The 21,607-nt window shown below is 45.2% G+C and overlaps 1 protein-coding gene across 2 annotated transcripts in view; it reads right to left on the reverse strand.

The window, feature by feature from the left end:
* glra1 (glycine receptor, alpha 1) overlaps nt 1-21,203 on the reverse strand; it is a 62,230-nt gene extending 41,027 nt beyond the window's left edge. Inside the window, exons 1-3 of one of the 2 annotated variants that reach the window (XM_055512426.1) lie at nt 19,944-21,203; nt 7,765-7,889; nt 299-337 (exon numbers count right to left, since the gene is read on the reverse strand). In XM_055512426.1, the coding sequence (XP_055368401.1) occupies nt 299-337; nt 7,765-7,889; nt 19,944-20,014 (235 nt within the window). In that variant the 5' untranslated portion in view covers nt 20,015-21,203. The remainder of the gene's footprint in view (nt 1-298; nt 338-7,764; nt 7,890-19,943) is intronic. The other variant, XM_029164872.3, reaches the window with a different exon arrangement.
* Nucleotides 21,204-21,607: the final 404 nt, after the last annotated feature.

The raw sequence follows: 21,607 nt of genomic DNA on the forward strand, positions 1-21,607 counted from the left end.
CTGCTGTTTTGCCACTAATGAAACAATTACGCATAGAATTAACTGATAAAAATCCTGTGTCAACAAAGAATCAAGCAAAGCTCAAAACATTGCTGATGTTCGGCAAATACATTTTGCTTAATCGCTCCAGTCACCAGATGTTCAGCTTTAGAGCATATAAATTGACATGACAAGATATATTTCATCTATTTAAACCAAACAGGCGTTTCCATACGTTCCAATGCCAACATTTGGAAAATGCCAAAACTATGGTCAGGGAAAAAAGCAAAGAAAAAGGGAAAAAAGAAAAGGAAAGTACCTTTCTTGTGAGTAGCTTCATTTTTGGAGCCTTTGGGGTCTAATAAAAAAAAGATCAGAATTAAACACAGCATATTCTAACAACACGTTACCAACTACACGTTGTTTGTCCTCATTAAGGAAAACAACCGCTTTGTCTATCAAGGAGCGACCAAGACAGCAAGGCTCGATTGTCTAAGGTGTCGCACTGCTGCCAACACTCAGCGGGGGTGAGTGTATGGCAGTGGGGGAGACTCGGGAAGGGCAGGGGGAAGGGGGGGCATCATACTGTGAAGGCGATAGCAGGAAGGAGGGATGCACAGATCTGTATAGGAACAATCTACTGCCATACTGCAGCGGGCAGGAGAGGAGAGGAGAGGCGATGCGCAGAGATGAGGAGGAGGAGGAAGAGGGTTGCAATGCAGTCGAGTCAAGATCAGCTGAAGTCAAACTAGCAAAATGCACTAAGGAGATGCAAGAGGCCGAGAGACAGAGAGAGAGAAAGAGAGAGAGAAAGAGAGGAGGGATGCAAAGACTACATGTCATACTGGCTTCCTTTAGGTGTTTGCCTTATTCGGCCTTGGAGGAAATTCCACTGTTATGTCTTGTATTTTGAAGATGGTTGGTGGTAAGTCGCGTGTTCCCAAACGACCTAACTCCCAAATTCAATTAACCAGACTAATAGAAAAGAAGTCAACGTTGATTTTTGTCCCTCGCAATGGTTTGACTTCGACTACAGCTATAGAACTTTATGCCCACAGGAATGAAGAATGATCTTTAAATCTGAATGGAATCCTATTTCTTCCACCATTAATTTGAAGTCATTTGCTGAAATGAAGCCCATCGAAATGACAAAAAGGTTCTACTTCCACCCTCAAGAATGTAAATCTCCAATCCCGTCAAAATGGGCCACATAATTCCAGTTGTACTGCAGAAAGGCCCCTTATTGTCTGCAGAGAGTCGGCTTCATAATGGAAGAAAGACGACCTGCTAATGTCAAAGAACTAGAAGTTGAGGTGGAACTGTTTCACAGCCTAAAGTCCTACAGATTAACAACGTGTGTTACAGGAAAACCACTGTACTGTTAATTCAAATTAAAAGCTGAGAACCAGCTTTGTTCTCTTCCAGCGACTCTAAACTAACAACACAAAAGTCTTCTCACAAAGCTGTTTAGTTCTGTGGCTTGCATTGTTTGAACTGACTGATTCTATTTTCCATCATCAACCGAGTGAACCAGGTTCAGGGAGTTCGGCGACGAGTTGACAGTCGTGGGGGATGGTCACCAACACCAAGTTGGGAGCAATATTGTCTGTCATTGTCAAGATGAGGAAAAGGAAATGGCTCCTAAGATAAATGAAATGTGTCCATTGTGACCATGAACTGTTGTGGACAGGTGACTTAAACTCTATAATCTGCCTGAATCCATCAAAGGCAATTTTTCCTTCCACCTCTGCGCACGGCAGTCTGTGTGTCAGGGCTAAGCCCGGACTTAGCCCCGCGGCCAGGCAGCCTGTCGAGCACCTGAGCGCCTGATCCTGGCATTAAACCCTCAGCAGCTTTGGTTTCTGGGCTTTGCTTCGTGGGCAATGGGATCTCATAACAGCAGCTAATTACTAGCGCTGTGTGGGATCAATTGTCTTGGCTTTGCAGCGGGAGGCCTTCAGTAAAAACAAAAACAGCCCTGTCTTTGTGTTGGGAAACAAAAGGTGCTTCTGTGAAACGAGTGCAGGGATTTTTGTCTCCTCGTGTCCCAGGCTTCGTGCATCGGCCGATGATTAGACGTGTCTGTCGTGTAGAGACTGAAAACAGCAGCTCATCGCCTTTGTGATTGTGTCACAGCAGTGAACAATTCTATGTCAACTTCTCCGTCAGGCCTTTTAAAGCGGTGCAGTGGGTTTAAAGGGTTTTCTCCTGGAGCTGGTAATTAGAGGTGTGATGGGATTCCACAGGGGGGCTGAATGGCCTTTTGTAAAGCAGTACTCCTCCTTATAAAGCTACTAGACAAGGCCCAGCAGACTGTAGTGCAGGGAATGAATGAGACGTCAGCTGTCTTTACACATCCCACGGTATTGCATTGCCTCAAGCTAAAGACATTTCACGTTTTTGATCTTTAGATCAATGATAAACGACTTGAGTTCAGTCATTTTGATGCCACGGTTTGTCTGACAGTGCTCCAATTAGCAGCTTGATGATTTTCCTTTTAGCTCTTGATAATGTGCTGATTTCAACAGCTTTCTCTGGGCTGCACAATCAGAGCTTTTCATTTGTCCGCTCCTCTTCCAACCCTTCTATCAGTCTCTCTTTCAGTCTACCTTGAGTGGCCTCATACATTTGGCTGCCTTTTGCCATTACCCTATTCAATATTCCTCTCTTCGCTGCCCTTGCCGTTACGCCTCCTCTCGCTAGACGTTGAAGCGTGATCAATATTTTTGTCATAACTCAGGGGAGAGTCACCTCTGCGACGGCATAAAAATCTCTTGCTCTGTGTCTTGCAGTCCCCATCCAAATTTCCTGGCGTGGAAAGGCTATGGCTATTACCTAGAATACATAAAGAGCCACGAGACCTTCCTCTGGGCAAGGATGCTCGTCACTCCAGCACATTTCTGTTTGCATCCTTGTAGAAAGAAGTTCCCGGAAAAATACAATGAGGAGAAGTACACATTGCAGTTTGTTTTCAGAGCTGCTTATTCATGTCTCCTGCAAGTGTTACACATAAACTGAGGCACCACCAAGGCCCACTGGGAACTGTGTTAGCATCAGAAGTCTGCAATCTGCATCCAGTGAGAGCCTCAGGGTTGCACTTTTGCCACATTACAAGCAAATCTTTACAAGCTGGCTAGTCATTTGTAAGACTACCTTCCTTCCTCTCTTTCTCTCTATCCTTCCTTCATCCGTCCACTTTTTCTCTCCTGCGGCCATTCATCCATCCCACACTCATTACCTTATGCCCATTAATCCCATTAAGTACCCATTAAACAAGTGCTGATAATGCCAAATGAATGTCAAGCTCCGACAGCTAATAACCACAGCCAAACCTCGGCATGTTCAACCCTGGCAAGGAGAAAAAAACACAAGGACAGGAACCCGGAGGATACGAAACAACACGGGTGTAGTGTAGTATGTCGAGAAGCTTTCTGTACTACAACTGTGGAGGAAGACTGAATAAGGACAGAAGCAAAAAGAGGGAAAAGGAGAAAGCCAAACATGTATGGCACAACACTGCACAAAGAAGGAGCCTTTCAGCTCAGGAACACAGTGACACAGCTGTGGGTTTTCAACAGATGGGTTCCTACACTGATCATCACTGGGATTTAAGAGAAGAGAGAGGGAGGTAGGTTTGTCGAACCGACCATGGGAGCAGCGTAAAATAAAAGGGTTGTATCCAACGAAGCACATCTGATCAAGACAGCTGAAGGCAGAAACCCAAGAGAGTACACGACCCTGGTGCGCAGAAAGTGGAAGGTCGCCCATGCGTTCAGGGTCTTTTCACTGATTCCTGTCTTGCAGAGGGAAATGGAGCTGGAGAGCAGAAGGAGGTTGGGTATAGATAGCTGGCTCAATGGCAGCCTGTTCTGGTTGAGCCTAAAATCAGAAGCTTGCTTGTGGCCACCGCCCTCGCTGTTGCTCGACTTGAGTGATGAGGAAGGACAAGGTTGTGGCGAGAGGGAAAAGAGCGGTAGTCTGTGCTATTCATGAAGTGTGTACGGACACACTCAGGCATGAAAATCGCACAAACACCTTTACAACACACTCCAACATCTTTCCCTCAATGGTTCTCTCAGCAGACCTCTGTCTCATAGGCATTTGTTTTATATGCACTGCACCAGGAAGCCTTGTGTCCAGGGCCAAGGTTGCAAGTTCAGAAGGGTTCTAGTGCTAAGGAATGGCAGAGTTTCTTCTCAAAGAAGACAAGATGAGCAGTGAGAAGAGATGGACATCAAACAAGACAAAATTAGATAATATGCACATGGTAATCACTGTTTTATCAACCTTGGCTTTCATTTATTCAGGAGGAATCTAAAGGTTTAAGTGATCAAAGAATAAAAAGAAAAGAGAAGGATAGATGGTAAAGTCAGAAGGAAAAATGGAAGAAGATGGAAGAAAAAGACAAAAGACTGAAGAACTACGACATGGAAAAGAAAAAGAACCAGTTAAAGGAAGATAAAGAAGGTAACATGGTGATACAGGCATCACAATAGAATTAATGACATATAGTCAGGAATAATAAGAAAAGGGAAGGGTAAAAATGTAAAAATGGAGCAGGACTGTACAAGACATGGAAAAATGAGCAAACAAACAAGATGAGGAAAAGTAAATAAGAAGCAGGACGTAATTGAAAGGGTTGTCAAAATATAAAGGAATTGGGAAATGATGAAGTGAAAGAGAACAAAGAAAAAATACCAGAAAAGGAATGTGATAAGAGGCGGAAAGACTGGAAGAACAAATGAACTCATGGATTATAAATGGCTTGTCCCAAATGTGTCAGGAGTGTTTGCTCTGCTCCGTCTCCGATGGAGGAACCTGCTAAATCAATCGGAAGCTTTTTGCCCACAGAGTGGACCTGCGGTCATGATCAGTGTAATTTCCTCTCTTGCTGGCACTTTCGCAGCTTTGGGCGAAACTCATTTCATCCCTGGCTTGGCCCCCCCCCCCCCCTCCTTGTCGTGGCTGCATACCAGAATTAGCAGGGCTGCTGCTAATTGGACGAGGTGGGTGTGTATAATATGTGTAGGTGGAGAAACGCTCATCTCACTTTTTACCAGTTAGTAGATGGAACATTCTGCATTCTGGACACATTTTGACGTTTTACCATCTACAAGTCAACCCAGAGTTCCGTGTTCTGGAACATTAGCCAACTTTGCATTCTACATTATCCGTATCTATATTTCTACAAGTAGTTATTATCAGTACTGACAGTTTGACACCACAGTAGCTACAGTAGCTACCGAACTAGCTAGCTAGGGAGTGAGATGGTGAGCTAATCCACAGCGGTTTACTTGCTGTACGGTAGTTAGCATACGTTACCGTGGCAACACACATGCAAAACGTGGAGCTAGTAGACAGAAGTTAGAAAAGGTGACACCTGCCACTGCTAGCTGCTATGTTGGCACACTACAGTAGTTAGCAAAGTAGCCCAGTAACTGAAAAGTAACATTAGCATTTGAGCTAGCTAGGCGGTCAACCAGCTAGCGAGTACACTTTGATTGAGACCAATGACATATAAAGTGTTCTCATGATCAGCTGCAGTTCTTGTGAATCAGTAGCATTTTAACATTCCAGAAAAACAGTTACTTCTTTTCACGTTTGAATCAAACATGCAGCAGTATTGTTGTTTTTATTCTGTATTGCTTTAAGTTTAGGAACATGATTTTTACTGTGGCTGTGCTGACATTCATTAAAATCACAACTACACCATAAACTGTAGTATTTGTATTATTCCTACGTTCAAAACCTGGCGGTCTGTCCGTCCTTCTTTTCACACGCCGCCCTTTCATACACGTTTGTGCGTTTTCTCCTCATTAAAGAGCAGCGTGTCAAACTGTTTAGTTCAGGGACGTGATTAATGCAGTGCTGAAGTTGGCTGCTAGGGACACGCGCACAAAAAAAGAAAAAGTGCATGAATGAGCAAGTTGGAGCGCTCAAACGATGTGGATCTGACAGCCGTGGCAGAGTGTGAGATTCCAGCCCTGTCTGCTAACAACGGCTCCTGACACAATTAGTTTAGCGGATTGCATAAAAGATGAGCTTGTCCGTCAGAAAGTATCTTCACCACACACTAATACATCAGTCACGGATGTGAATGAACTATTTGGTGATTTAAGACCCCGTAGTTTACATATTTTTAATTGCTATTGATGTTAGTAAAAGCCATCTGACATCAGCTGAAGGATTATAGGAAATACAGCTTTATTACTTTTGTATTAAATCATTTTTTTCATTGCACCACATTGGAAGAAGTGCCATACAGCCTGTTTAAAACTTCACCAGTAAAGGTCAATGCAGCACTAGACTCAGTAAATCACACCGGATTGTTACCAAAAAAATCTAATAAAAAAAGCTCTCCAGAATTGACTCCTATCCCAAAAAACCCAAACTACTTCTTGGTCGGTCAGGAGGGATGAGCAGTCTCAGCTGTTTTCAGTCGCAGCAGGTTTATTATTGCACCTTTAGTCACAGTAAAACCCCTCCACCCTCCCAAATCCACCTATGAGCTGAAATATCCCACTTACAAAGATCACTGTATGGCGGGTTTCACCATTATGGTCTCAGCAAAAACCAGAAAAGCTCCATGAAAGCATTCAGAAACCTGAGCTGTGCTTCGCTGTCGGTGGTCTGTGAGTTTAGTGTAGGTTTTTCTGCGTTAGACAGCATAGGGGAGATGCAGGCACATATGCAGACAGTTTCAAGCCATATATGACGCTGGCAGTGCTTGTCACGGTGTGTCGCTTCGCTTCGCTTCTGTCAAAACCAGAGCGGCAGTGATTTAAGTCATTAGATCAGTGAGCAACAGATAGACAACATCAAGTAAAGGCTTTCACCTGACTGGTTGTTGTCAGCCTGAGGTCCAGGCTGCATGTCTGAATGCTCTGGTTTTGACAGAAGGAAAACACATGTGGCTCCTCCTAATGATGGTGGAAAGTCACAGTGGACCAATGGTACTGGACAATCATTCTGGAGCCTGTGGCATGCTGTTACCGATCCGTTTCATCAGCCTCTTCTAGTTTGGTTCCTGTGTTGGTCTACTGGTTTCTCTCTGGTGATTAATTTGACCATCTTGTATTATTCATACACTTTAATGAAGGTGGAGCTTTGCCCCAGTTGTCCAATGTCAAGTAAACATAAGAACATCCCCTAATGTGTGAAAGCTTAATATGGAAACCTCTGACATGTGTCTTTATGGGTGCTTCCATTCAGGGAGAGGTTATTAAATATTATATTATCATCATGAACATCATCATCATTACCATCATGTTTAAGCAGCACGCTGGTGGGAGAGAGGCACATTACCTTGACCACCAAAACAAGCACTCAGGATATTGTGTGGATACCAAGGAATGTAGCCAACAAGCACTGTGGCAGCTTATACTTTAGTTCATACGAACAATGCGGGAACAGAATCATTAAATGGCAGGGAATTGGGATTTTTGGAACTTAACACCTAAAATGGCCCAATTTTGTCTATAGTACTGTGCAGATTTACCTTTGTTCCAAACTGCAAAGAGCAAATGAAAAAGATGACAAATTGAGAACAACCAGGACACTGACATCAATGAACATACAGCAACGGAATTGTGAGAAAATCATGTACAGGTGTGTTTCCGCTGTAAGTGAAACATAAATACAAACCTTTCCTGTGGCCTTAGCTTAAACCCTTAAAAAGGCAATTAGAGAAGGTAATGAAATCCAGACACAGAACGTTACAGAACCTTTGGGGATGATTGGCTACATTCCTGTCTTATCCGACTGCGGCTTGGTGGCATCTCCTACCTTTAAAATTCGGTCGGATTCTGGCATCGTAGCCCGAAACCTTGCCCATGAGTTTGTCCAGGAACTCCGAGGGCGGCATTGGGGAGGCAGCTTTCCTCGCCGCAGCTTCTTTTGATGCCGCCAAGCTGCAAGAGACAAGTGTAACGTTGGTCAGAGAAAGGAAGAGGCCGGAGGAGAGAGTTAGATGTGCAATGATGTTACAAGAGATTAGAGATTCGTCATGTTACATCAACAGTCTTTGTGTCTTTGAGGTATTTTCTTCCAAAGCAGGAGAAAAACTCTGTCTACAAACCCCTGAACCTCTGGGAAGCAGCAAATCACTGAGGACCTGATGCAAAGCTGAAGAATTGAAAATGAAGGCTGATCATATGCAAACATTTCACCCTGAAGAGCAGGATTTGCGTCCGTTCTCACTCTAATCCTCAGTGTTGTCTCACGCTTGTCCGTTGAGTTTCAGTTATGTAAACGTGGGTGAAAGTACTGCTGACGTGTCATTGTACCGACAATAGGGGTGAGGCTTCAAAACACATTTGGTCACGAAAAGTCTGGTCACAGAAAAAGACGAACGCTGAGCTGCTCTGCATGAGTCACTTCTGCTTTTATCCATATTAAACTCTACAAATATTACATATTACATATTATTATCATGTAATATATATTATCATATTACAGGCCCAATGAAACCAACCAAGTTCTATAAGGTCCTGATAATAAACTGACTAAATCGGTTCTAATGTCTTGTGTTGCTAAGGAACTGTAGAAATATTCACAAAATTGCTGTGTACGAACAATTAACCGATGTCTGTTTGTTGTCGCGTACACCTGCCGTCAACAGGGCTTCACATAGGATCCGTTTATGCTTATTTACAGCTAATTTAATTGACTAATTAATAATTGAAAGGGAACTTTTACAGTCCACATTGACTAGAATTTAATGCATTAGAGGTTATTATACACGTCTTTTTTTTCGAAGTGCTTATTTAAAGTAATGCTTTAATTCAATTAGTGTCCTGCTGAGCACCACATTGATTTTACCATAAGGCCGTGGTATTTGTACAGTTGACTTCTGTACCTTATTAGGCCCATCACGCTCATTAGATGCTCGCTGCATAATGTCAAACCCTCAGTAGCGTCTCGCCCACAGACGTACAACGACTTAAGTGCTAACCGTCAATAACGCTGCACACACACACACACACACACACACACACACACACACACACACACACACACACACACACACACACACACACACACACACACACACACACCGAACGCAGCTGATGGCTTCATTTAACTTAAACATGAAGATTGCTGCCGCAGGAGTCGTCATGGCAACTAACCCGACATCATATGTGACTGTATGTCCTCTCATTCAAACAATAAACCGCTGAGCTGCCACCGTTCTCACAGCTAACACCAGTTTTATATTTCAGGCAATTTTCTTACATGACCTGAAAGAAAAATGAACTAAGTTTGCTTTTCCCAAAGAAAAAAACCATAAAACAACGATGGATACAGACGAGAAGCAGACTTTGAGCAGTGCCCCAGTTTGCAGCAAAACCTTAGCTAGGTTATCAGGTAAGGTAATCGTTTGGTCCACAAGAAGAGCAGCTCAGCTGACCAATCAGAAGGCAGTGGGAGGGGCTTAAAGACACGCTTAAACAAGTCTCCTTAGGTTCAAGTCCAGGGAAGTCGTTACATAAGGAGGATGTTAGTATTAATAAGTACACTACTCTTCTTTACCTCCATCACGTCATCCCACTGGATCTGACTCCTGTTTGTAGTTACAGCCCGAGTCGTCTGCTCTGTCTGCAGACTTTCTGCTCATTAGTCATAAGCTGCTGATTGTTTCTGATGATCAGTTATTGATGCTGCTTTCAGCCTTCGCTCGCGCAGACATTTTGAAGAGATGACGTTTGGGGATGTGAAATGTTTTGCTGCTGCAGTTAGACGGAGAAGTGAAGTGACAGTGACGTGACTCTGAGCGAGCACTGAACTGACCCGTGGCCTTACAGTGGAAGTGCATTAGCAGCCACTTGTAGTGCAGTTTGTATTTGATGGCATCATTTCCCGCTGCGCCGGGAGAAAGAGCGCGACAGCAGTGAGATCGGGGCTAAAAATAAGCTGCTGTTCTGACCCGTTTCATTTGACTGTGGCTTCACAATGGGCCTTGTTAATCAACACAACTACAGAGATTTCAGTTGTTTTTTGTTTGAGTCAATCGAGGACTGTTGGTTGAAGCCTTTCATCAGCCTTTACAGCGTATCTGTGCTAATTTTGCTTATTGTACAAACTGATGATATGAAATGAAGAGCTCACTTATTTGTGTTGTTACATCTACATCTTTGCTTCTCCTGCGTCAGCTTTTTTAAAAACCTTCAAGGATTCACTGATTTGAATTTTTAGGAAGACATCAAATTTTTCAGCCCTTTGCTTTGTGCATCATTCATACAGTTTTATTGGATGGTGCAGCAGCTATAAAACATGAATGCAAATTTAAATATCTTAAACCCAGACTGAGAAATGAGATTAGTCTTAATTTAGGACAAATATGGATAACAAAAACAACAAAAGACATTTTGCTAATTATGGTTTTTAGTTTAAAACCAGCACGTTCTGCATGTTGCTCATTGACAAACGTTTGAGCCCAAACACAAAAATACATGAATATGAAATATTGATTCAAAGCCAGGAATTCTTCACATGCATCTTTTATTTTGGTTCTCCCTGAGCTCAAATTCCAAAGCGTGAGCAGAAGTTATGTGTTGACCAGCAATAATTCATTTTGGTGCTGGAACATTTTCAATTTGCTGCACTCAGACGTCCAGCGAAGCATCAGTCAGTCTCCGCCATCAGGACGTCCTGGCAGCTCAGGGTATCAATGATTGAAAAGAGTTGACTTCAGGCCACAGAGTGAAACAACACGAAGCCGCCAGTCACACTTCACACTCTTCCCTTAACTTTTTAAAAGTTCATTTCAAGACGAGCAGCACAAAGAGTGTAGAGCGTGTGAAAGACAACTACTCCTCCATTCGTTTTAACTCATGATGACGCTGTCGCTGCATTAATGTCCCATAAATTAACCTGACACATAAAACAGTCGATCGCATTTGAAATTTCACCTCCTAAATGTGAAACCACTCACCGTGACTTTCAATATGGAGGATCGCGTCTCACGGCGTAACGAATGGGAGCATTAGCAATTCATAAACACGTGCTGTGGCCTCTCGCTAACCGCTGATCACCATCACAGCTCGCTGGGCTAAAATGGCAGCGGTGGAGAGGCCGTGAGCAGCGAGCTGAGGAGGCACGGGCCCTCGTCACTCATCCCCCACCAGCCGCGCCGCAAGGCTTAAACACAGCAAAGATGCATTCAGCGCTGATGATGTCGTAAACACTGAATGGCATTTTAATGGCGAGAACACATTAGATAAATAAACACGACATCTGATGACATTTACCTATTTCTTAAGTAGCACAGCATCATCACAGTCTCAGAGAAAATGTATGTAATTATTGCACAATTCCTCTTTGTGTGTGTTTGGTCAAAGCTTCTGTGTACAGTATCAACAGCATATTTGTGTTTGTGATCCTTTGTAAAGAGCCTCAGTAAGTTCTAACGTGCTGATGAAACCTGTCTCTCAGCTGACGGATGAGGCTCCGCTCCCTCTGTCTCTGCTGTTAACTGATGACAGTGATGCTGATGATGTTAATGATCATAAATCACAACATGGATAATTATATTAGATTCACGGTGACTAACGATGTTTATGATCAGAATGAAAAGCTAAGTTAACACACATTATAAATGCTGTCATGACTTTTGATGAATGTTACACTGAGGCTCATGTGTTGATGACTTTGACTGATGATTACGTGGAAGTTTGAAACCATTTGTGTCTGGACAGATCTGCTCCCAAAATTCCTGCTCAGGTCACAAAGCAGGGACAGACACAGTTTGAGGGATTAAATGACAAATAGTCTGTGAGTTCGTAGATTTTGACTCAGCTCGCCTTCTTGTGATTCAGCCTGAGTCCACTGAAGTAGGCCTTTAAATTTAGAGTGAATGAACGCGTCGCTGTGCAGTCACGCTACAGGCATCAGCATCAGATACGTCAAGGCTTTTTCTTCAGATTTTTGCCTTTTGTCTGACATTTTGACCTTTAGCTGCAGACTTTATATTTGCAGAGCCTGTAATTTTCTTCACATAAACAACATGTGTCAATATATATATGAAAATGGAGCCAGAGGTGTATGAAATGTCACCCTTGAGCAGAAACGTGGGCCCTAAATGACCACAGGTAAAGCCGCTGTAAGTTAATGTCCATTTTAAATGCATGAGAAGTGACAACGTGGGCCTGAGATCCCCTGAAACCCAGCGGTCAGAGGTCCCAGCACGTCCAGCACACACACTCCAGTGACTAAGACGGAGGGAGGCTTTCTGAGGGCAGGTGCAGGGATGACTCTCAGCCTGTCACCGCTGCCTGTGTGACATCACGACAACAAGCCAGCAGCCAAACAGGCAAACGTGTCAAATCACTGCCTTTGATTACGACCCCGATGAATGTATATCCTGATCTCTACAACAGCAGCAGCTACAGGAAAACATGCAGCCTATCATGCTCGACAACCGGACGCTCCGCTGCACATGACATCTTTGATAATTTTACTGTGTGTAAGATTGGTTTGCTGTTTTTAATGAACGCTGAATGTGCAGTTCACTGGAGGAGACTCCTGTGTGTCATCAGCAGACTCGCCGCTGGCTGTCCTTGTTGTGGTGACAGGAGGTCGTGTTTCTGCAGGCCCACGCTGCACTTTATGCCGCCGCTCGGCCAAAGCCCAAATCTGAGATCGACGGATTCCACCTCACATGTGGAACTGATCCCAAAGGCTCGGAACAAAACCAGTCTAATTAAAAAACACTGTCCTTGCATTGAGGTGGTGAAACACTGAAGGCTTTCATTTCTACATCTAATAATAATAATCATCATCCAGCTCTGATCCATTTGACCTGATGGGCTCTGACAGCAACACAACAAAAGATTTAAATAAAGTTTGTATGAGATGGTGGAAAGGCCTCAAACGCCTCCTCACTCATTTACTGTACGATGACAGTCGCCACCAACTCAAATTAACTTTGTAGTGTGAAAATTGAACACAGTATTTAATAATTGTGTCTAATCTAAAGCTAAAGCAAATCACATTTATTCACCTCATGCTGAGCCTCGTTGAGGGAAATCAGGCACATTTCCATAAGTGCTGTTTGTGCTTCTCTCTGGTTAAAGTGAGGAGATGATTGATGTGAGTGAGTGAAGTGATAAAGTCAGGAGCCTCGTGTTGCTGTGGACGACCTGGACAAACATGACACATCAGATAACGGACTCTTCCACACCTGCAGTCAATGCGGATCAATACGCAGACATCTGGGTGTTTGAACCCGTTTGATCCAGTTCTCCTCTGTCTGATGCTAAATTAGGTGGATCAAAGATTATCTCCGTGACCATTATTCCCACCGCGACGTGACGAATCCGAGCCTAATCCTCTTTACAACCACAAGTAGGACTATGATGGGATCAGGCTCACGCAGAAAAACTAATTTCTGTTGTTTGGGCTCAGCTCTCATCAGAGACAATACAAAAAGCTTTACACCCATGTGAAATGGCTTAGAAATTAACACTGAACAAACACTGCACAATCAGATTAGTCACAGATTGGGATTACAACACAAAGATAATTTCCCCTGGGGTGACGCTTCGGGCCCAATCTGCCACCGCTCCATGTAGAAGTTTGGGCCTTTTGCCTGTGATGGGAAAACGTCTGCGGTCGCTTCGTCCTCACGATGAAGCTGCGCCGGTCTTTATAAATGCACCTGTCTGTTCAGATGGTCATCTGTTTGCAGCTTTAGACTTTAAAGTTGCTAACGAAGACCCAAACCTCATAGAAGCTCGGCTCAGGCTTAATAGAATGATGCAGATGGGAGATAATGTGAGTAAACGCTGATAAGAACTGACGAATCAGAAATCAAACATCTTATCATCACGGCCTCCACTGCGTCCTTGATTTTACTGCAGTCGAGCAGTAATTAAACAAGCAGGGATCAAAACAATCAATATAGTTGGTCAGCGTCCAACCTCCTCATCAGATTATGGAGCATGTCAAAGCAGACGCAGACTGAAAGCATGTTACCAAAAGCACAAGTGAGAAAAGACACAATGACTTGATGACCCACGCTTCCGCTCACGTTCACCAGGTCACAGCAGTCCATTCTGTTTGCTTTGCTTTAGGCATTTGGTAGCAAGTCCAATCAACCCCAGCTGCTTTGTGTGTGGCTGAGTCCACGTTTTAATGAAGGAGCCACTGAAGCACCTGTCACTTCACAAAGACGCTGAAGGAGGTGTGAAACACGACTGCAGCCACAGAGTGAGCGCTTGTCCTTGGTTGGTTATTTCCACATCTGGAGAGAAGCTCCATGGAAACCATGAAAACGTCTGGTACTGCTCGTCTGTAGCTCATCCGGGTCCAAGGTGGAAGCTTCAGCACCTCAGCAGCTCCTGTAATAAACACTTTCACTACGTTTCCAGGCGTAAACACTGCTTCACTGCTCAACTCCCCCTGAACGCCCTGTTCTCTAGATTTCCATGATCAAAGTTTGGATTTGCTTTAATTATTCCAGATCAATGCTGGCTGTGGCTCCCGTGGAGACCCGTGGCCAACGCTGAGGCAGCAAAGAAGCAGGAGGAAAAAAACCGCTGAGTCGTTCTGTCCCGGCGTCGGATGTGCTCACGGTGAGGAAAGCGGAGCGCCGGAGCGAGGGGCCGGCCGATGCAGGGCCCGATCATTAGTCCTAAGTGTTCCTCATTATGTTCCTGAAGCCTCTGAAGACCTGGATCCCTAATTGATCTCATTCTGGCATTTAGTAACACTCAGGGAAGCAAAGGGCCTCTGGTCCCTGGCTCTAACACACTAACAGGCCTGGCTCGTCCTGCAGCCGCGGGTCAGAGCTGCAGCCGAAAGGCCGCGTCCCCGCGTCCACGCGCTCCTCTTCTTCACGGGCTCTTCTTGGCTGAACTGTTTGCAGGTAAACCTGCGTCTGGCTGTTGCTGCTGCAGTGTCGCTCCGCTGCTGCCAACATTTGCAGCTTCCTGCAAACTCAGTTGTTTTCTGTTTAAGATCTGCTTTATCACCATGAACGAGGTTCAACATTCGCTCAGTCTGACTCAGTACAAGACAGAAACATTCACTATAAACTCAGTTACTCATGAAGCCATTGAGAAAGGAAATGAATGCGTCACTACAGAAAAAATCTGATCACTTGACTCAAAGTCTTGTTCACCTCTTTCTTTCACTAGTTTCTATAAAGTTTAAAAATCTTCCACATGAACTGAACTGAAAAACCACTAATTGCTCTGATTGGTGAATACAGAAGCCAAAGTCAAAGGAAATATCATAAAACAAGCTTCACACAATCATCCTCTGATTAATATTAGTGCTGGAGCTGCACTCGAGGACATAATCGTCAACAAATAAACTGGGCTGAACATAAATCCAGGCAGTTGGCACCGAAACGCTTGAACTCTAATCTGTCTTGTGATCAGCAGCCTCCTCACAAACGGCACCGTGGCTCCAGCGTTTCCAGGAATTCACTTGCACAGTAGTTCTGCTCCAGCACTGAAGGGCCATTGATAATATACTCTACGTTATTTATGGTGCAAATCTGTCTCTGTCTGCTAATCAATAATGTATTATCATACATCAAGTTTTAGAAATGAACCTGCCCAGAAGTTAATTATTGCAGAGACGGTAGCGAACTGCACCACAGCAGTCGATTGTTTTTCATTAGAGGACTTGGGGAAATTGATCACAGGAAAAAATATATATGTTATGATTTGTTATGAGGGGAGGTGTGAGTGATAAATATGGGCCGGGCACCTGCAGAACAAATGAAACAGCCGGGGGCAGCTTCATAAATAACGCACTGGCTTTAATTTGTCTCAGCTGGAAGTCCACAGATGTTAACTGTCGCCGGATGATTTCAGAGCGGAGGCTGCGCCGTAGTGTCCTTGAGCAAAGCAGCGAGCTGACTCAGACTGAGGCGTGACTGTAAAGGTCACAGAGGCAGGAAAACGGCAGCGTTGTCCCTCAGCCGATCACAACAGAGAGCTGCTTCTCACTACAAATGCCTTTGATGTCATTTACAGCAGAATATAATCTGCATTTGTCGTTACAAACAGACAAACAGTTGGATTGGATTTGTGCAGTGGATGAAAAAAACCCATTAAATTTCCTATTTAGATGAAACTGCGAACTGTTAAGTTCATTTTAACTAACTCATAATTATTGGCGTCTGCGTCGTTTTTACACGTTTGAGACCAAAGTCAAACCTCACGTTGCTTGTGTTCATGCGACGCCGGCCGTCACGGTGCGTACGCTGATGTTAGTCTCCAGGGAGTCAATGTCCAATAAGTGAAGTATCAGCAGTCAAGTCGAGGTCAAGTCTTCAGTTCGGTGACTCAGTTCTGTCTGGAGTGTAAATCTCAAGTGTGCAGCTTTAGTCCTAACAATAACATGTAATAAAAGTCGCAGCACTGCACATTTTCCCCACGAGACGCAGAAAAGAAGCTTTTCTCTCTTCTTGTTATTTTCACTCGTACTTTGACCTTGAGCTTCACACGCCGCCTGTTCCCCGCGTTCTTGGGTTAAATTTACAGCCTCGCAGCGTGACTGTAAAAGGCGGTGACGGCCGGCGCTGACCCGCGGCACCGACGCGGCACCGACGCGGCACCGACGCGGCTAATGAACGACACCGGCAGAAATGTTACAGCGAATTAAACATCAGTCAAGGTGGCGAAACGTTGCAGCGCCTCCACGCGTCGCAGCGCTGTGTTTTCCCACCGTCTGCGCCGAGGCTAACCTTTCATTTAATGAACAAACCTTCTCTGAAAGTCAGGCCTGTCCCGGCTGCCAGCTCAGGATTTACCAGGGCTTTTATTTAATATCTCACAGCGTCTGACATCCAGCGCTCCTTTACTTTATTTACTGATGCCGATGAGAGTGATCTCCACTCAATTGCAAAATTCAGCATCAATTTATTTCATGAACTTGGTCGGTTCTGATTTAATTTACACAGTGACGGGATGGAGCTTTGTGTGTGTGCGTGTGTGTGTGTGTGTGTGCGTGTGTGTGTGCGTGCGTGCGTGTGTGTGTGTGTGTGTGTGTGTGTGTGTGTGTGTGTGTGTCTGTGTGTGTGTGTGTGTGTGTGTGTGTCTGTGTGTGTCTGTGTGTGTGTGTGTGTGTGCGTGTGTGTGTGTGTGTGTCTGTGTGTGTCTGTGTGTGTGTGTGTGTGTCTGTGTGTGTCTGTGTGTGTGTGTGTGTGTGTGTGTGTGTGTGTGTGTGAGATCCCAAAATGCAGCTGCTTTTTTTCAAGGCCACCCCAAGGTCACTTTCCAGCCGATAGAAGCAACTAAATATTCATCCTGCTAACACCAATTATAGATGATCCCTAAAGAGCGTGTATATATTTTCCCCTTCAACAGCTACTTGACGGTATCACACACAACGATGCGTGTGTGTGTGTGTGTGTGTGTGTGTGTGTGTGTGTGTGTGTGTGTGTTAGCCCAGAGGTGAACTGCTCATATTATGTATTCATATGAGCAGCTTTTTGTTTCCACTTGAGAGAGTAAAGTTTTATTGAATGTAGGAATCCATGGAGGAAAAGGTCACTTTGTGTTTGTGGCGCAGATGAGTCGTCTGCATGCTAACGTGTGCAATCACTTGGAGACAAAGAGGCGATCAATCTGCGTTATCGCAGAGAGAAAGAGCGAGGGAACGTTCCTCCCAAAAGCTGCAGATAAAAACTATAACAGCACCTTTTACCCAAACACGTCTGATTCGAATAAACAGAAACGTGTAAACAGAAAAACCTGTTGCTCTTCGTCTGTGCACAGAAGAAATTAGCCCATAGCTGGAATCTGTAAATGCTAATTTCCCTGGAGAGAAATTTGTGTCACTGTACAGTTCTGGTGTAACATCTTTGAAGCACGTGTAATAAACACTGAAGACTTAAATTTGTGCAAATACACCAACATGTTGGATATAAAGCCATTTACAAGGTTTACAATGCTGACTCTGCAGGTGCTGATTGTACCGTCACACATTTAGCTCACAACGCGTTTCTCCAGGTCAACAATTTTATTAATTAAAAAAACAACATTTAAATTTCCTGCATTGTTCAGTCTAATTACTGTATAAATTCTCAGCTTTTCTCTGTTGACTCTGTGTGATAATAATAGCACGGAAAGAGAGAGGTACGAAATGTGAGCATTAAATGTGTATTCATCAGGTCAGGCCCAGACATTGACAGTCAAATCAATGTTCAGCAATAAGGCTGAATGTAGAGTTGGGGGAAGAGATATCAATTAAACAGGGAGCTGCAGAGTCTAAGCCCAAGGAGCTGAGATGGCAATATCCTGACTGTGCTTCATTAACTAAACAGTGTGCTTTGAATGCAGAGGTCCACAACAGCCTCGCTGGAACGCCGCCTCCTTCTACGGGAACGAGAGTCGCCGGAGAAAAATGTCCCCATAACGAACCCCCTCTGAGGCCACGCAGGGAGCAAACATCCAGCAAGCGATGCTGTAACAAGGAAGCACCTGCAGGACGGAACTGAGAGCATGACGCCGGGGTGAATGAAAACCAGCCCATCGACTCAGTCACAGGATGCTTGAGTCTTTAACCCATTAAACACAGTTAACATGTTGCTTTAAACTCTCATTCATAAAACGGATTCACCAGTAAAACAACTTTCACAAAGGCCGGTTTGGGAAACATCATAATAATAAACCTTCCACTGACACGACGCTCACAGCTTAAGGTGCTGATTATTTTTATTTCTACCTGTTTCCTAATGATTAAACTGTTTGAACAGGGTAAAAAGGCACTAAAAAGGACGAGCTCACAACAGACTCGAGCATCAGGAGACTTTTGAAATGTCTGCACGCTTATATTTTTTATGATAAATCTCAAAAAGGTCTTAGTATTTGACTGGTTTTCTAGCAGCTGCACAAACTCCCAGACCTGCAGCTTCAAGTGTGTGTGTGTGAAGCTCGGCGACGTCCACCTTGTTCAATTCATGGCAATAAATGAGCTTTAGTTTTTGTACTTTATGTTTTTCTTGACATTTTGCTCCTTGTCATTGATCACGTTGATGGGAATGGATATTTTTACAGGCCTGCTGTAAAACTGTCGCCAGGCCCAAAGTAATGTCACCCCTGAGCGTTACTGCTGAAGCTCAGCACTAATCCTGAGCAGAGACAATGCTCCACATTGTAAACACAAGACCCGTCTGCACATTCGCAGTCAATTAAAACGAACACGCGCCAAAGCTAGTTGTTCACCAGTCGACGGTGGCGCCCCTGAAACTGGAGCCAGTGGCCTGTGGGCATCAGACCACCCAGGGAAACATGGAGATTAGGGTGGAATCACGTCTGCGTGCATGTCTTCACTTAATCAACCCAAACCCTCAGAGCCTGCAGTGATGAGAGACCGGGAGAAGCTGGAACGGGAACTAGAAACGAACGTAAACCACAGGAATAAGACGAGCTTCTGCAAAGTCCGTGTAAGACATGCACCCGTCATCCAGTGCAATAAAAGTAAATAATCCCATTTAAAGCGGAGACAAAACAGACCGTGATGCAGAGATCGTCTCTTATTCATGTTGAACTAGTTTCATGTAGAATCAGTGCAGCGTCTGGACATATGTAATTAGAAGGTGCTACGATGCTCGTCCAAAGCTTCACATCTCGAGCTTCTCTGAAAGTCTCCACGTACAGAACGCTTGTTGATGTGGAGAAACGCGTCACGGAGGCACATCTGCCACTAGCGGTCGCTGTGTGCTCCACGCGCCATCCTGCCAGTCAGTGGAGTCAGTGCCACTTAATTCAACTCACTAGCACATAGGCAGGTGTGCACATCAGCATTAACACATACAACTCCAAGAGCGACTCACACCAGCCATCGCACAATCCCCTCTGTCTGCGTCGACACTCACGCTGCGACTCCCAAACACGCTCCACACGCAGCAAAGCAACACATGACCGTTCAGATTCTCACTAGACGCCTCATAATTTACATGCACGTCACTGTTCCACTCGTGAAGTTCATTTCATGCCTGTGCTTACCTGAAAAACACTACCGTCTCCCACAAATAGATCCCCAGCACGTTTAGTAGGTACATTTTCGCCAGTCTCATTTTGTCTGGGGGTGAAGGTGTTGCTGAATAGTGGTGGTGGGGGGTCACACTCCTGAGAGGATGGATCCCCCTCAAGAAAAAACAAAATCCTTTAGTGGTGGAAAAGGAGGAGGGAGAGGAGGAGAGGGGAGGGGGGGTTGTGTTTATGGTTTATGACCTCCAAGGTGAGCCGAGAATGTTCCGCTTTCTGCGTGTGCTTCAGATTCCGGAGTCGCCGGTGCCGAGCCGCGGGATGCTCATAACCTCCCAACCGGCCGCGCAGTCATGCTTGTGTGCGCACTCACGCCTGAAGCCACCGTGGATCCGCGGAAAAACAAAATCCAGCAGGAAACAGTTTCAGGACCACGGACAGCGGCAGGCAGACGCACCGGCGCGGCTGCGGGGAGGAAGCTGGTCCAGGTTTTGGCTCGAGGTGCAGAGGGAGCAGAAAGGGGAGGAGGAGCGGAGGGGTCCTCTAGATGAGGTCTGATGCTCACAGGCTGCTGAGAGTTGACATGCAATTACACCCAATTACACTTGAGTCCAGGCTGTGCGATCCACAGCGGTTAGAGGGAAAATGAAACATATTCCTTCATTGGTGAAAAAAAGAAAAATCACGGCCTGCGCCTCGTTGTCTCCCGAGGACAGACAAACAGTGCATGCGTGTTTTATTCCCTAATCCCAACAGAGCCGCAGAGAGCTGCAGAGCTTTTGTTCCTCACACGCATCCCAGAGGCGGAAGCGTCGCTTTGGATCCGTGCGCACAGGCAGGTGCGGGAGTCCCGGCTCTGCTGCTCAGAGACGGAGGTCCGCAGGTAGAACAAGTCTGCCTCCTTCTCCCTTCCTCCCTCTCTTGCTCCTTCTGCTCCTGCTGCTGTCGCTTCTCCTCCTGTCTCCCGTACTTGTTTCCCAGGGGCGAGTAGTAGTAGTAGCACTTGGCGCTGCAGCAGCGCGGATCAGCTACTCCCATTGTCTGGTGGTGGTCAAGTTGCGCTCCGCATCCGTTCCCATGCGGGCACCGCTCCCCCCAAAAACCAGGAAATCAATCAGTCCTCTCTGAGAGGTTGGACTACCGTGAAAAGGCGCGGACCAGCGGCACTGGCTGAGCCCGGCGCGCGCGCACAGACACGCGGAGGTACCGTGCAGGCGGCGGAGCCAGGTTCGTCGCGCTCCGGCACTGTATTTTCTTGCTGCAGTCATTTAGCAAACTCCAAAAAACGCACCTCACGGTGGAAGGACACGCCCACACGACGCTGTTATTGGCTAACGAGGTGCGGAGACGCGTCGCTGATTGGACCACAGAGGCGTCACTAGCCGGACGCGAGCTCTGCCCGCTACGCGTTGATCCCCCGGGGAAGAACCGTAGTAATAAGAAGTTATTGTCGAGCTGAGTCTGACCCGAGAGACCGTGTTATTATTGCAAAGGGACCTGAAGTGTCTGTGCTCAACAAAATGCAGATTCTTCAGAATCAGCGATGAGCTGCAGAAATGTGTGATAATAAACCTGAGACTTAATGATTGATCCAACTCAAGCAGAACATTTAAAGGAAATTAAATCATATTAAAAACGTTTTAAAATTGAGACATAAAACGTGCTTTTAATGATCCGTCATT

The sequence above is a fragment of the Betta splendens genome, chromosome 10, assembly GCF_900634795.4.
Source record: "Betta splendens chromosome 10, fBetSpl5.4, whole genome shotgun sequence".
In the NCBI taxonomy this organism is placed as follows: domain Eukaryota; kingdom Metazoa; phylum Chordata; class Actinopteri; order Anabantiformes; family Osphronemidae; genus Betta; species Betta splendens.